The following is a 15,011-nucleotide window of genomic DNA, read 5'->3' on the forward strand; positions in this document are numbered from 1 at the left end:
GTTTGTTGCTGGTTCTGGTTTTAGGTTCCCCGTGGTTCCTGAGGCAGGAGCCTGGGTGGTTTAATGTGGTCTGCAGAGACTCGTTGCTTTGTGAAAGCAGGGATAGCTCTTCAACGAAAAGCCAACGGATGGTGCGTTGTTATCACAAAGGTTGCCAACAGGGACGTCGTTGAGGGTGTGGATGAGTCGAGGCACGTGGTGCACTTTCTAAAACGGAGTTTGTGTTGTTTTCAACTGCCAAGTCGACCCTGACATTAATAAGCCCAACAATAACGGTGATCCTAACGATATCGCGCTCCGGTGCATACTTTCCTTATTAGCTAACTCATTTTGACATAAAATATATCACTGAAAACGAATAAGTTGTTTTAGGACTGATGTAGAAATGGAACAATATTTGAATTTAAACAGAATTAGGTTTTCTGTATGATTGAACTAAGCCGGAGCCGTTTGGCAAAGTCTGGAGATGTTTGTTGTGAACGAGTGCTGAAGTACGTATCCGTTCCCCTGATTTTTATCACATTTTGTCACAAACATTATCCCAACTTCTAACTGAGCACTATCAGTGTGTTATGTTTTGCGACTGAGATGCTGACCAATTGAGCCTCTCCACAGAACCTCTTTTCCACAGAAGGCTGTAACTGATTTAGAAAAAAGTACGCTTTGCAAAATAGATTTTTCTGTTCAATTTATTTATATAGTGCCAATTTACAACACATGGAACTTTACAAAGTCAATTGTTCCAAGTCATCCAGACAGATTTGGTTTAAAACTTTCTATCTAAGGAGCCCAGCAGGTTGTTGACTTGCAGCATTCACTCCTCCTGAATGAGCGCAGAGCCACAGTGGAAGGTTAATGGCGGTCTTAGTTCCTTTAGTTGCTACATCTAGGAGAGAAAGATGGCTAAACAGATGAGCTCTAAGTCAGTTTTCAGTCTAGAGGATGAAAGACAGCACAGTTAGCTGTAGTAAAAGCTCAGCCAACAGCTACATCTAGAAACGGGATTAAACACTGAACCACAGCGCCAAGCCATTTTTCTGCTAACTCTGCTTCTCTGCAAAAGGAGACTGCTTTCAAATCAGCTAAAACTCAAAGTGTAGATTTTTGAAAGCTAGTTTGGAGTGTATGCATTTGGTTACACAGTCATTGGCTTGCTTCATGCACGTCTACATCACTTCCTGTAATAGTCTTCAACAACAGCCGAGCCATTTTCATGGTTTCTCCACATCTCTCACTTTGTCCCGACTATGTTTTTGTTACGCTTTAAATGTTACCTGAACATGCTAATGGCTGACAGGTTAGTGTGTTTGTTTTTGGACAATCTTTTGCCTAAAACTGCCTTCTCCATGCTGAAGATGTTCCTTTTCTTTTTTTAAATGCACCTTCTCATGCCCTGCTGGTGCAGCTTGGGACTATAAGCAGTCCACCATGATTAACCAGATCAATCACTGTTTTTGGTTGAAATTATATTCCTACTTGAACAATTCTCCACTAGGTGTGATTAAGTAATTACCCCTTAATTTAATTGAATAATTGAATAAGCTGTGTGGCCTTCAATCAGTGAGGTTGTTGATTATGGGAAGAAACAGTTGGGCCTTGTTTTAAGGTCGAAGGCAGCATCATTACAGATGTCTGAAGAATTGTTTAGCTGGTAAAGACTCGGTCAGCTCCCAGGTGATCAAAGAAGGTCTGTAGTTGTATGTGTGTACATCCAAAGCTATGGGAAACAAAGATATGAGCAAGAAGTCCCTCCCCCAAAAAGTCCCATTGGCAGACCAGAACTGCCATTGGTTTGTAAACAAAGAGCACATAGACTGGCCTAAATGGTGACACCCCCCCATTTAGGTGTCCCCCTAATCAGATGGCACCCCCCCCCCCCCCAAACACTGAATTCACAATATGACCATCAGCCTTCTTCAAAGTATAGTTTGAGAGCTGCGGAGCTACAATGATTGGCTAACACCAAAGCTAACTGCTAAGCTAACCGGATACATAAACGCTAATAGTGCGCATGCGCTGCCAGCAAGCAGAAACTATAAAGGAACGAGCACGGACACTGGCGTTATGTGAGCGAGTCAGAATGATTGGCATGTGGGACAATCAATAGACAAGGTGATTTCCCAGGAATGTGAGGGATGGAGGGGGGTGAGAGCAGAACCAGCCCCTGCCCTTTGGTTCGAATGACAAGTTTGGTCAGAGTTGTTACAGGCCTGCAGCTTCCACAGAGATCTAATTTTTTAACCTCCTTTTTCTGAATACATAATGCGTTGACTACTGTCAGGATGGAAGGACCATTTCACCCAGTTTAACAAAAAGAGTGAACAGAATTACCAAAATATAGCTTTAAATAAATTGTCCACTCCCTTTTAGCAAAGGGAAATAAATTGAGAACACATTTCATACTATTTTCCTCATGTCTCGATGCAGAATAAAATGTGCAGAACTCAATGGATCAGCATGTTAAGAAATTGAAACCTTTTTTTAAGAATTTTATACAAATGGTGTTTTTTTTTTTTTTTTACACAACAGTGTAGATGCCGTTGTTCCATAAACCAAAAGAAAAAAAAAACCTGGGGTTTTGTACCTGAGGTCAGAGTTTGGTGTCTGTCTAAACCAATGCCCTCAGTCTATAGGTCATCATTTTCTTTATTGGTTCATCTAAACCAAGTCCAGTCCTTGAGAGCTGATGTCCTGCAACATTTAGATTTGAGCTGGGCAATAAAACGCTAGAAATATACATCTCAAAATATTTTTTTCTTTAATAGAAAGTGTCTATATAGACCTTTTAATATACAGATAAGATAAGTAGCCATGGATAATAAGATTTGCTTTACGCTGGACTAATCATGTGGTTGGAAAGGAGCCACACAGTTAGGTTGATAGAGTAGCAGCCAGACATGCTAACCGCTAATGTTTGAGCATCTGTAGCCTCTTACTTCAGGTAACGGGTACAACAGTAAAAAGAACAGAACAAAATGAGTGATCCCAAAAAAGACAAGAAGGAAGACACCACAAATTACATCATTGACAAGAAAAGCCTAAACGGGTCAGTCACGTGGAGATAGTTTGGCTCGGACAGAATGGGGAATTCCACCCGTCTGTTTTGGCACCTGAACCAGGGCCTCCAGGCCTCAGGGCCACTTAATGGATAACGCAGAATGTAAAGGTTTACAGCCCCAGATGAGAGCAAGTGCTAAAAGTTAATGGCCTGGTGTTGGACACCCCTGACCTAAACCCATCTTCAAGGATGAGAGTTACCCTAAGTTCAGAAGGATTTCCTTTGGTTTAGTTCAATTCAATTTTATTTATATAGCGCCAATTCACAACACACATCATCTCAAGGCTCTTTACAAATTCAAATTCAATCAGATCCTCCAGGTTGGTGAGAAAGTTTCCTCTCTAAGGAAACCCAGCAGGTTGCATCAAGTCTCTCCAAGCAGCATTCACTCCTCCTGAAAGAGCGTAGAGCCACAGTGGACAGTCATCTGCATTGTTGATGGCTTTGCAGCAATCCCTCATACTATAGACCCTGATGTCCTCCAGCAGCCTAAGCCTATAGCAGCATAACTATAAAGGTAGCTCTGGGTAAAATAAGCCACTCTTAACTATAAGTTTTGTCACAAAGGAAAGTTTTAAGCCTAGTCTTAAAAGTATAAGGTAAAGTCAGTAGTCTTTTACTTTAAAATAAATGCGTCCAACAAATAAAAAGCTTTATCATACATCTTAATATTTGATAATTTCTTCATTGTTTTCAGGATTTTAAATCAAACTTCTTTGACTCATGAACAACCTCCTGCATACTTTACCGTCGTTGAAGTGTGTGTGCATACATTATTGTCATTCAGCACAATAGTTGCCGTGACTTCAGATGGTTTAAACCAGCATGTCAAGATTTGACCCTTCTCTGCTTTCTGACTCAGTTTAATGGTTGTATTAAACCTCTGGTCCAATTTGGGTATAAATCGATGTATTTTGGAAATAAACTGATAGTTGGTTTCAGTCCCGTCTGGCAGAAAAGGGTTAAAGTTCATCCCGTCTCCTATAAAACCTTCTTCTATAAGCTGTTCTCTCTCTGTTTCTGTGTTGTTTGCACACGTTAAGCTTGTAAGGCTAAAAGGAGCTCTTAGGGACGTCATTTTAGGACATTTTGATGTAAAATTCTGAGAACCCTTAAAGTGAAAAATTGTATTAGTAGTGAGGAGGACTTTTAGTGAGCCTAAGGGTCTGTCGCAGTCCAGTTGTTGCATTCTTCACAGGAACCGGTCTACGTGGGCCGGTTCCTTCTTAGACCGCGAAAAAGAGAAGACCAGAAGAGATTGTCTTGTGAATTGGGACGGTCTAGCGCAGGGGTGTCAAACTCATTTTGGTTTAGGGGCCGCATTCAGCTTAATCTGATCTCAAGAGGGCCACACGAGTAAACTCATTGCAAGATTAAGTAGAACTAATAAAAGTGGACTTGTTGATTTTTATATTAAATTAATTTCGCCTTTACACAATATATTATGAATAACCTCAGCGTTTTTAAGAAAAGTATGTGCAATTTCAGCAATACTTTTACTCAGTTATGCATAATGCACAAGTACATGTTTAAGAACTGATCACAGTGATTATACAATGTTGAAAAAACATTTATTCACATTTGAAACTTAAAAACACTGTCCTACATGACAAAATACATCAAACAGATAAAAATTAAGAAATGATTTGAATTTTTCCACACCTGAAGCTTAATCTGCTAATTAAAACACAGCGCCCCTCGTGGACAATATAGGAACTGCATATTTTCAATTAAACGAAGTACATGTTTTTTCAATAATTGTTTTATCATTCTCTTCCTTTTATCTTGTCCACTTGTGAAAGTCAAATCTGATGAGCTCTTTGTGGCATCTTATAAAAAAATAGATTTTTTTTTCTAATGATAATGCATTTAGCCACATGGCCGGACTAAATTGTTCGGCGGGCCGGATCCGGCCTGCGGGCCGTATGTCTGACACCCCTGGTCTAGCGTCTACCAGCTGTCCCTGCCCTTTCCTTAATGTTATTCCTGTTAGCAACCGAGACAGGCGAAGCAGCCGTCAAGCTAAACAAACCGTTGTCGCCACTGTAAATAACTGTACACTGTTTTTATTTTCCCCTTTACATATTCATTATGGCTCACAATCTTTTATTTAAAATGTTGCTTTATCATTTTATTATGTTCTAATTCATTACGCAGCTAAACATCTATGTTTATTTAAAAGAACTCCAGAGAACAGCTTTGAAGGCTTTTGTTAGTGGAAAAGATGTTTTTGCCCTTCAGTCTACCGGGTTTGGCGAGAGCTTGATCCTCCCTAATGTCACGGGTTGGTTTCCATGTGAGTGGTTGAAGTAGATCATCAGTAAAGGTGACGGACAAGTGGTTTTTGATGAGGCCCCTCCATCTGAAATACATCTCCAGTGGAGTGATTCCAGAACGTAATCCATCTGGCCAGAGTCGGGTTAGATATATTCAACTTTATTCACAGCTTCTCACTCCCCTCCGCCATTGCTGTTTGCAGTTAATAAGTTATCTTCAACCCGTAATGAATCATGGGACAGGATTAGCCATGAAGGACCCGTCCTTCAAATCGGGGAAAAGGAGGACACAATCGTCGGCCGCGTTTGAAGGAGTCTTTGAAGGATTTGTGAATTGGGACAGCCTTCGTCGCTGCGCTGTGACGTAATCGGACTAGAAATCCATCCTTGGAAGAACGCAGCCCCTTTCAGTAGAGCCCACTTTCAACGGCGGGTCACCAAAAACAGGGTAGAAGCAATCAGATAACCACAGATGCAACGCAAACTCGTTCAGAGCAGCCAGTTGTTGAGCTATATATATATATATATATATATATATATATATATATATATATATATATATATATATATATATATATTAGGGCTGGGCAACGATTAAAATATTTAATCGCGATTAATCGCCCTGATTAATCGCGATTAATCGCGATTAATCGCATTGTATTTACAAACTCCAAGAATGAATTCAAAAGTAGTGTAAAGAGCACTTTTATTTTAATGTTCTGCTGCCATATGAACCAAAGTGTTGTAACATTTGTAGCACTTATTTTATACTGGATATTTTCAACCCATCTATTGAATTTAGTGCACTAGTTGATCTTTTCTTCATAAGAGAACAGCAAGCACTGCAGCCAAAATATGGCCTTTTTTGACCTGCTGTATATTAGCCAGTCCCTAAGCTTGATGTATCATGAAACTGTTGACCTTTTGGGTTTTGTGGTTTTTATTTTATTATTACAATTAAATAATAATAATAATAATAATGTTATGTTCAGTGTTTTTTCGCTAATCCACCTCTTATATATTTCAATCCTTATGTAATTTTGTCTGTGTTGTGTGCACCTGCCTGTTGCTTTAATCCTATACATTTCCCCGTCGTGGGATAAAAAAAGGATTAGCTAATGTTATCTTATCTTAAATAACACTTTTTAATATATGTACTGGGTTCTTTCAAGGTCTTAATTACATGTTATGTGTGGGCTCCAGTAACATCCATCCATCCACTGATCTACCTGGATGTTCCCTGGAGGACTGAAACGCCTCAGTCAGAGACGTCTGTCTGTGGGTCTGTCGGGGCAGTGAGAGAAGTTTCGTCTCCTCTCTCCGTTTCTGGGGCTCGACGTTTTCATGTTTTTTCACGTGCTTAGATAAATTTGTTGTGTTTCCACTGAAATGAACCGGCTTTTTACAAAACATACAGCTTGATTTCATTTACGGTATTAAAATAAAGCCAAACGGTGCTACATCCTCTGTTCATGTTTTTCCGCTGCTGCGGTCTCTCTCCGCTGTTTGTGTGTTAAGTTTGTGTGAAAGCTGAGTGGGCGGGCCAGGCTGAGCCTGCGTGCTGATTGGCTGGCGCTGCTGAGCCATGTACGAGAGGGGAGGGGAAGCGGGAGAGTGCTGCCGTGACAGCGCGCTGCAGTCAGCGCGTACTGACTGACACTGACTGAAAGCATTTGAGCAACATGCGTTAATGCGCGATAAAATAAATATCGCCGTTAATAGTCTAATGAATTAACGCGAAATTAACGCGTTAACTTGCCCAGCCCTAATATATATATATATATATTACAGAAAAGCGCTGCTGTGTTGTGGGTAAAGCGTAAAGCATCGTAAACTCCCGCCTTTCCTGCTGCGATTGGTCCGTTAAGCCTGTCTAGACCAACATGTTGTGTATTGAACACAGATGGCTTAGTCAGTCTGGCTGTAAAGCCCACTATTCTCCTCCCAGAGCTGTGCAGACCGAGTTCGGTTTTCTGCACCGTTTTTCTCCATTTTATTTTGCCAAATCGAACCGCTTTAAAACGCTGACAGGTGAGAGAACATTAAAGGTGTACTATGCAACCGGGGTGGATTTTCCAGCGAGGCTCCCCCCAGAGGGCGAAAGTAAAAGTGCACTGTCATAAAGATGCTCAGCTGTTCTGGTTTCTCCGTCAAGCCAGGCGCGGTTGTTTTGAGCTTAGCAGACAGGCGAACACAACGAAAAGTCGAAAAACGGCAGAACAAACTATGACTAACACAGTGAAGGTATGAACATCAGGGTTTCCCCAGCGCTATCTTGCTCACGCTACCGCCTCGCCAACATTAAAAAAAAATAATAATAATAATAATAATAAATAAATAAAAACTCGATATGCTTGCATGTTTATTTGACGTTAACATGCGGTTCTTTGGTGCTTTCGCGCGTGCATATAGTGAATGGCAGGGCAAAAACACATGGAGTTCTCGCCATAAAGCGAGACCGACTCTCGCGGTGTTGCACCAGACTTCTGAGCCTGTGGGTGCGGGCAGAGAGCTCCTGCAATTGCAAGTACGGTATTTCCCCCACAGACCACCAGGGCGGCCGAGAAAACCTTTGTTCAACCTGAAATTACTCATTTAATCATCCAAAACGGTTATGGAACACATTAATTAACTGAAAAATGTTGCATAGTATGCCTTTAATATCAAATAGATGAAATGATCAGTACTGCATGCAAACCAAAACAATGATGAGGCTGTAAATAAAGGTGCGTTCAAACCTTTTCATGCTTTGTGACAAATAATTTTGCTAAATTTCATCATCATGTCACACGATTCTTAATCCAGTCTAATCGATTAATTCTCCTCCATTGATCACAGGGAGTTTATTTGTGTTTGTTTCTTATATCAGTCGATCGCAGCTCTTAGACAGTGACACCCAGTGACGGAGGTCGACCTCACCTCCTCACTAAGATGAACATTTCTGTCGTCTCCTTCGTTGGAGTCGCTCTCAGCAGCATCTGAATCGCTCTGAAGCTAAAACTCCGTAGCAGGAATTTTAGGCTGTGAGCTTTGAGAGACCGAAGATCTCTGTGACCACAGGCACTGGTCTGTGGACCTGAAAGCTGTAACCGTTTTGATTTATTTACGTTATATTTGGCTGTTGGTTCTGGATGATCGGTTGGAGGTGGGATTGGACCGCTCGTGGCTTTATGTGAAATAATTCTGGTGAAAATGATTAAACGGACTCAGCCGGGTAGATCAGTGGCCTGTGTCGTAGCTAACGCTGAAAATGTCCCGGTTGTTGTCCTGCTGTCACTGACGTATCGTTTACTGCAGGGACACAAGACGACTCGTCCGCCGTTGCATCGTCTCCGTCCTGCTTGTGCTCTTCGACAGGTACAGCCATTCTGGGTTTGCTGGTTTGTGCTGGTATTAACATCTTGTCTTTACCGGGTGGCGTCAGGCAGTCTGTTGATGCTCAGGAACCATCGATCTGCACGTTTAACCCCCCCCCCCCCCCCCCCCCCCCCCTCCCTCCCTGGGAAGCGGGCTTCACTGATTCCTGCGGGTTCTGTGTCTGCTGCTCCTTCCTGGTTCTCGCCGTCCGTCGGCTCGCTGTTGTTCCTGATTTGGGGCTTTTTCGGTCGGAGGAGCAGCGTGTCGGTTTTGTTTCCTGTGCCGTGCCTTCAGCTTCACTCAAATGCGGGAAACTCCCCGATGTCTTGCTGCTTTTTTATTTTTATTTTTTTCTGATCGCTGGCTGTGGACAGCTTGCCTTTAATAAGAGCTCACAGCTCTCTCTCTCTCACACACACACGGCGCACCACATGTCTCCTTCCTCCTGTCTGTGAACACCTGCTTTCCTTATTTCCCTTTTCATCTGTTTCCTGTTTCGTACCTCCGATCTTTTCTCCCCCCCCCCTTCACCCGAGCATCAAACCTGTTGTATCTTGTCCTCTGTACTCCTCCCCACCCCCACTGGTCCACTGCTCTGTCCACTCGCTCTCACTCTTCTTCCTCAGAGCCCTTGGAGGAACACCATGTGGCCCAGTTGTTGAGGTTTTTATCCACCGACCTCAGCTTGGGCCGCCGCCAGCTCTCTCTGGACCACACGCTGGCCCACCACCTCCACCAGTGCTCCTACCACCTCCGCCTCTTCCGAAACTGGCTCGTCTCCGGCCAGGACGCCCTAGAGTGCCTCCACGGTCAGCCCCTGGCCCCCGCCCTCCATTCCCCAGCCTCATGCTCTGATTAACCACCGCTCGCAGTTTAGTTGGGACTGTGCTTGCTCTGTGGTTGACTCTCATGCTTCGCCTCCTGATGTTTCTGCATGCCTGCCTGTTTCTGTGGTTATGCAGACTGCAAGCTGTAGTGGTGTGAGCCGTCTGGGACCAACTTCCAGACAGCCGTCCCTCGACTCTGCCGCGTCGTCACGCCTTTTCCCGTCCTTTGGTTAAAACTCTCCAATCGATTCCTGCCTCATCTTCCTTTTACAGTAGAATAACAGGTTTTGCTACGACGGTCCCAAAAACAGTGATACAGAAACTGTTTAGCTAAATGAGGAAAGTTTACAGCTTTGTTATATATTATAAAAGGTGTAAATATGCTGGATTTTCCATCTTAGGGTTAAAAAGACCTTAAATGTTCTCAGAATTTAAATATTTAACCAAACATGACCATTAATAATAATAATAATGATGATAATAATAATAATAATAATAATAATAATAATAATAATAATAATAATAATAATAATAATAATAATAATAATAATAATAATAATAATCATTATAATAATCATTATAATAATAATAATAATAATAATAATAATCATTATAATAATCATTATAATAATAATAATAATAATTATATTATTATTATTATTATTATTAATAATAATAATAATAATAATAATAATAATTATAATAATTATAATAATTATAATATATAATAATACTCGATATAAACTGTTCGATATGATGTAATATAGAAATAGTATAAACAATCTAATAGAAATAAATGTAATTAATCAGTAAAAATCACTAATTTTTTAGCTAATTAGTTATCTAAAACAACATTTAATCCTGTTATTTTTCCATAATAAAAAAATTGTTTTTAATATTTAATATCAGATTCTTTAAATGGCGCCCGACAGCTTCCCTTCAGTTAAATTTATTAACCAGATCAGTGTATTTTATTTATTTACATGCTGTTCATATACAGATCAAACCAGGACATCAGTTTTCAGAATGATTTTTTTTTTTGTTTTTGTTTTTTTGTTTTCTATTGACATTAATTCCACTTAAAAAAATCCCAAAGAGATCAAGAATCTCTTTTACAAGAGAATACCGTCTGAGTCTGGCGGCGGCGCACAAGAGAAACAAAATGTTAAACGTGTAGCGTAATGAAGCATCCCTCAGTTAAAACGTTTACAGACAAACATTCGCTCTCTAGATGTGGAGGATCGACCTTCACAGCGTTCAGCTTTTAGGTTTTTCTGTAGTAAATTTAAACCATTTGACTGGAATCTGCTAATTTACCTAAACGTGTCTCTGAAACATTCAAACTGCATCTTTTTAAATACATAAAGTCTTTCTCTATCCCTCATTTTTCTTTTTAATTTCCCCTCAAACAGACCGAGTTTGGGATTCTGATCGGATCAATACTTTTTCTGGAGCTCTTAAAGGTTTTACTTTTGCTGCTTTTCTCCTTAATTTTATCCCAGCCGACCGTGTTCAGAGTAGCTGCCAAGTATTCACACCCCCTTGATCATTTTCACATTTTGTGAACCTCAAAGCTTCAACAATTTTTGGGATTCTTACATGATGGCAAACACAAAAAGGGAAAGAAAAATTTAACAGGGTCTTCATTTGATGTGAATTTATATTTAACCCTCGTTATTCTAATACCCATAAAATCCAGTGAACCCGACTGGCTTCAGACGTGACTGTCCCAAAAACAGTGATGCATAAACTGTTTAGCTAAATAAGGAAAGTTTACAGCTTTGTTATATATTATATTATATATAAATATGCTGAATTTTCCATCTCAGGGTTAAAAAGTTCTTAAATTTTCTCAGAATTTAAATATTTAACCAAACATGACCATTAATATTATTATTATTAATAATAATAATAATAATAATAATAATAATAATAATAATCTTAACCTTAAGAAGTCACGCTGCGTGTAACTTAATGGGTCCAGCTGTTCTGGTTCTGGCCTCAGAGGTTCTTTAGAGAACATTAGGGAACATCACAGAGGACGGGTCATTATTCTTCAGTCCAACGCGTTCGTTTCTGCTGGTCTGTCGCATTAAATCCTGAGAAAAGCAGTTCCTTTGTTGCAACGTGACAAAACGTGCAAAGGTTCAGGGGGATTGAATACTTTTCTATATGAAGCGTCGAGGGAAGGAGCTGAATAAACTGATCACGGTTTGTCCGGACTTCATCTTCCAGAGTTCCCAGATAAGTCTGATCCTGGCTGAAAGCATCTCTTCTTCTTCTCTACAACAACAACCCAACGTGTTTCTCCTCACATTCATTGCTCCAAACATTGTTTGTTTAGTTTCATCACAGTTTAGGCTTTTTTTTTTACCCAGCAGTGTAGCTTTATGCCAAACAGCAGGAATAAGTAGCCAGTTTAGTGTCATAAATGAACAGAAATGCAATATAATCAACCTTGGATCAGATTTGGTTTGATCTGGTTTCTAATTTCAGCCTAAGTTTTATTCTGAGCATAAAACACTGAGAGCTTTGGTGCTTTTTTTTTTTTACCCAGCAGTGTAGCTTTATGCCAAATAGCAGGAAGAAGGAGCCAGTTTAGTGTCATAAATGAACAGAAACTGTGTTATAGTAATATAATCAACCTTGGATCAGATTTGGTTTGATCTGGTTTCTAATTTCAGTTTCTAAGTTTTATTCTGAGCATAAAACACTGAGAGCTTTGGTACTTTTTTCTTTTTTTACCCAGCAGTGTAGCTTTATGCCAAATAGCAGGAAGAAGGAGCCAGTTTAGTGTCATAAATGAACAGAAATGTAATATAATCAACCTTGGATCAGATTTGGTTTGATCTGGTTTCTAATTTCAGCCTAAGTTTTATTCTGAGCATAAAACACTGAGAGCTTTGGTACTTTTTTTGTTTCTTTTTTACACAAAGCCTTGACTTCCTGAGCTTATTTTCCTCATCATGTTGAATAAGCACAATTTCTATGCGCCATGAAGACAGACGCGGTGTAACCGTCGTCTCAGCACAGCGCCATCTTGCTGCGGGGCGGTTTTATACGGCTGCTTCCATCCCTGAACGACGGCCGCTCCTCCAGCTCTCGCGCCGACGTTGGTTCCAGATCGAGGCTTTAATCCAACACGACCACAGCTGCTCTGAATGCCAGGCGCTCCTCTTTCCCGACCCTAACCAGCATGCCACTCCTGCCTGTTTGCTGTCTTTGTGGCGAACACCTGCACAGTAAAAAAAAAAAAAAATGGCGTCCTCTCAGGTGGCGTGCCGACCGGCCCTGGTGAAATGCAGCTTGGTTGTGAACTAACCGGCTTGGAGAGCGTGTTGTCGGCGGAGCTTTGACTGTTCGCCGCTGCTTTTCCGGCTGCAGGATCGGCGTCAGGGACCGATGGAAACGGCAGATGTTGTTTTTTTTTTTTGTTTCTTTTTACTTTCGGGGGGCATCTGCTTGCTTTTTGCAAATGGATTGAGACATCTCAGTCGTGGCGTCCCGTGTTCTGGGCGTTCAGCATGGTTTTTGCAACTTGCCTGCGTGGAAACAAAGAGAACGGGATGGCTGGAGGCCACAGAGGGTTAGCGTGTCCTGAAACAGCAGCGGGCTTTCAGAGCACCGTGTTGAGGGACTGTAGCACCATTTGGTGATGGGATGGGGTGTCACCTTTTCCTCTGCTGTGAGGGTTTAGGCTGATGTGCCTGCGGGCGTCATGTGTCTCCTCTGCCGCAGGCTTCGAAGGCTGCTCCATGGTGCCCTCCATCTATCCTCTGGAGACGCTGCACAACTCGCTGTCGCTCAAGCAGGTCAACGAGTTCCTCACCAGCGTCTGCGAGAGCGCCGGAGATCCGCACACCAGAACCTCCAGAGGTGAGAGAGCGCAGCGTTGTTCTCAGGGATGGTAGGAGCACTGCAAAAACGGAACTAAAAATTAGTAACATTTTCTTATGAGGTAGGGCTGGGCGATATGGATTAAAAATTAAATCTCAGATTTTATCATACCAACGCCGATTAATCAATTTTTTTCCTCCTTTTTGTTTCATAAAAAGAAATTAAAGAAATTATTTTAAAACCTTGCTTTTATGTCAAGCATGTCGTCAGGGAGTTGACCTGAATTCAAAGTGCAACTAAAAACAAGCTGTGAAACATGCTTGTAAGTCAAGATGGCAGCCGTGCCATTATAAACAATGAAAATATAACAAAACATTTGCTGCTAGAGGTATTACACATTGAGCTAAGAACAGGCTTCATTGGACTTGTGAACTTCAAACTAAGTAAAAAAAAAAAAAAAAAGTAAATAAGTAAATGAAGTACCTCGTATTACGGTAAAAAAAAAGTTTCCACTTAACAATATTTTGATGATACATTTGCTTAAACATATATTCAGCATCACATGCTGTTCTCTTCATGGAAACCCAATGAGTGTATTGGCAAAATAAAATCCAGATTTTTCAAAAATGAAATCTTAAAGAATTGTAAATTCTAATTAATCGATTAAATCGATTTATCGCCCAGCCCTATAATGAGTGTATCTGTCCTTGATTTGAGCGGGTAAATATAATTATCTGCCAATGGAATAAGATTTTTGGACTTAAAATAGGAACAATTCATCTCCATCATCCTACTTCAAGTGCAGTATGTCTAATTATCTTATTTTAGGGGTCAAATTCTCATTCTGTTGGCAGATAATCTTATTTACCTGCTCAAATCTAGGACAAAAACACACATTTTAAGAGCATTTTACTTATTTTTAGGTTGGTTTTTGCAGTGAGCTACTTGGTGGCATTAACTTTCCTCTCCGTCTCTCTCCCTGCAGCTCTGTCGGCCATGTTGGGCGCACACAATCAGCCGTCGGTGGACTCCTACATCCCTCAGAGGGTCCTGACTTCCTCCATGTCGCTCAGATCTCGTTCTGACAGACCTCCATGGTGTGAGTATGGCTGCGTTCTTCCTCTCTAGTATCTTCTAACGTCTCCCCCCTGGCTTAATTTTAAACATGTTGCTGATACTGGAAATGGGCAACTTTGGGTCTTCTTTCCACAATAACATTATTTGCGTTTCAGTTAGAAATGTGCGCGAAACGTCGTCGATAAAACACATTTTCGCAATTGCTGTGTTTCCATTGAATAAGAAATGCAATTAAAATCATTTGTTTATTCACGTGAGTATCTCATCCATGAGGGAGAAGTATTTGAAACAAATTTTATCTTTTCCACCGAGCTTTCTCTTCTCCGCTTTGAACGTAAGATTCTCCACGGCTTGTGGAACCCCGCTTCTTCATGGCCGATTCAACATCTTGGGAAATGCTCGCATTCCTTTGCTGTTTTGAATCTAGTATGTTGGTAACACCCTCGTCACAAATTAAATGTAAAAATATGGTCTATAGACCTGCTGCTACTTCCTGTCGTCTTCTTCGTTTATTTCACCAGAAGTAACATCCGGTTGTTGATCACGTGATTCGTGTAATGCGAAAAAAACTGTTCCCAC

The 15,011-nt window shown here is 40.9% G+C and overlaps 1 protein-coding gene across 16 annotated transcripts in view; it reads left to right on the plus strand.

Moving 5' to 3' along the window:
* The window catches only part of ppip5k1a (diphosphoinositol pentakisphosphate kinase 1a), a 73,370-nt gene that overhangs the window by 56,120 nt on the left and 2,239 nt on the right, over positions 1-15,011 (plus strand). For 5 of the 16 annotated variants that reach the window (XM_036135878.1, XM_036135879.1, XM_036135881.1 and 2 more), the window contains 4 exons: positions 8,632-8,691; positions 9,318-9,500; positions 13,257-13,394; positions 14,341-14,454. In XM_036135878.1, coding sequence (XP_035991771.1) covers positions 8,632-8,691; positions 9,318-9,500; positions 13,257-13,394; positions 14,341-14,454 — 495 coding nt within the window. The remainder of the gene's footprint in view (positions 1-8,631; positions 8,692-9,317; positions 9,501-13,256; positions 13,395-14,340; positions 14,455-15,011) is intronic. The other 11 variants (XM_036135880.1, XM_036135882.1, XM_036135885.1 and 8 more) reach the window with 3 other exon arrangements.

Source organism: Fundulus heteroclitus, chromosome 4 (genome assembly GCF_011125445.2).
Source record: "Fundulus heteroclitus isolate FHET01 chromosome 4, MU-UCD_Fhet_4.1, whole genome shotgun sequence".
Lineage (NCBI taxonomy): Eukaryota > Metazoa > Chordata > Actinopteri > Cyprinodontiformes > Fundulidae > Fundulus > Fundulus heteroclitus.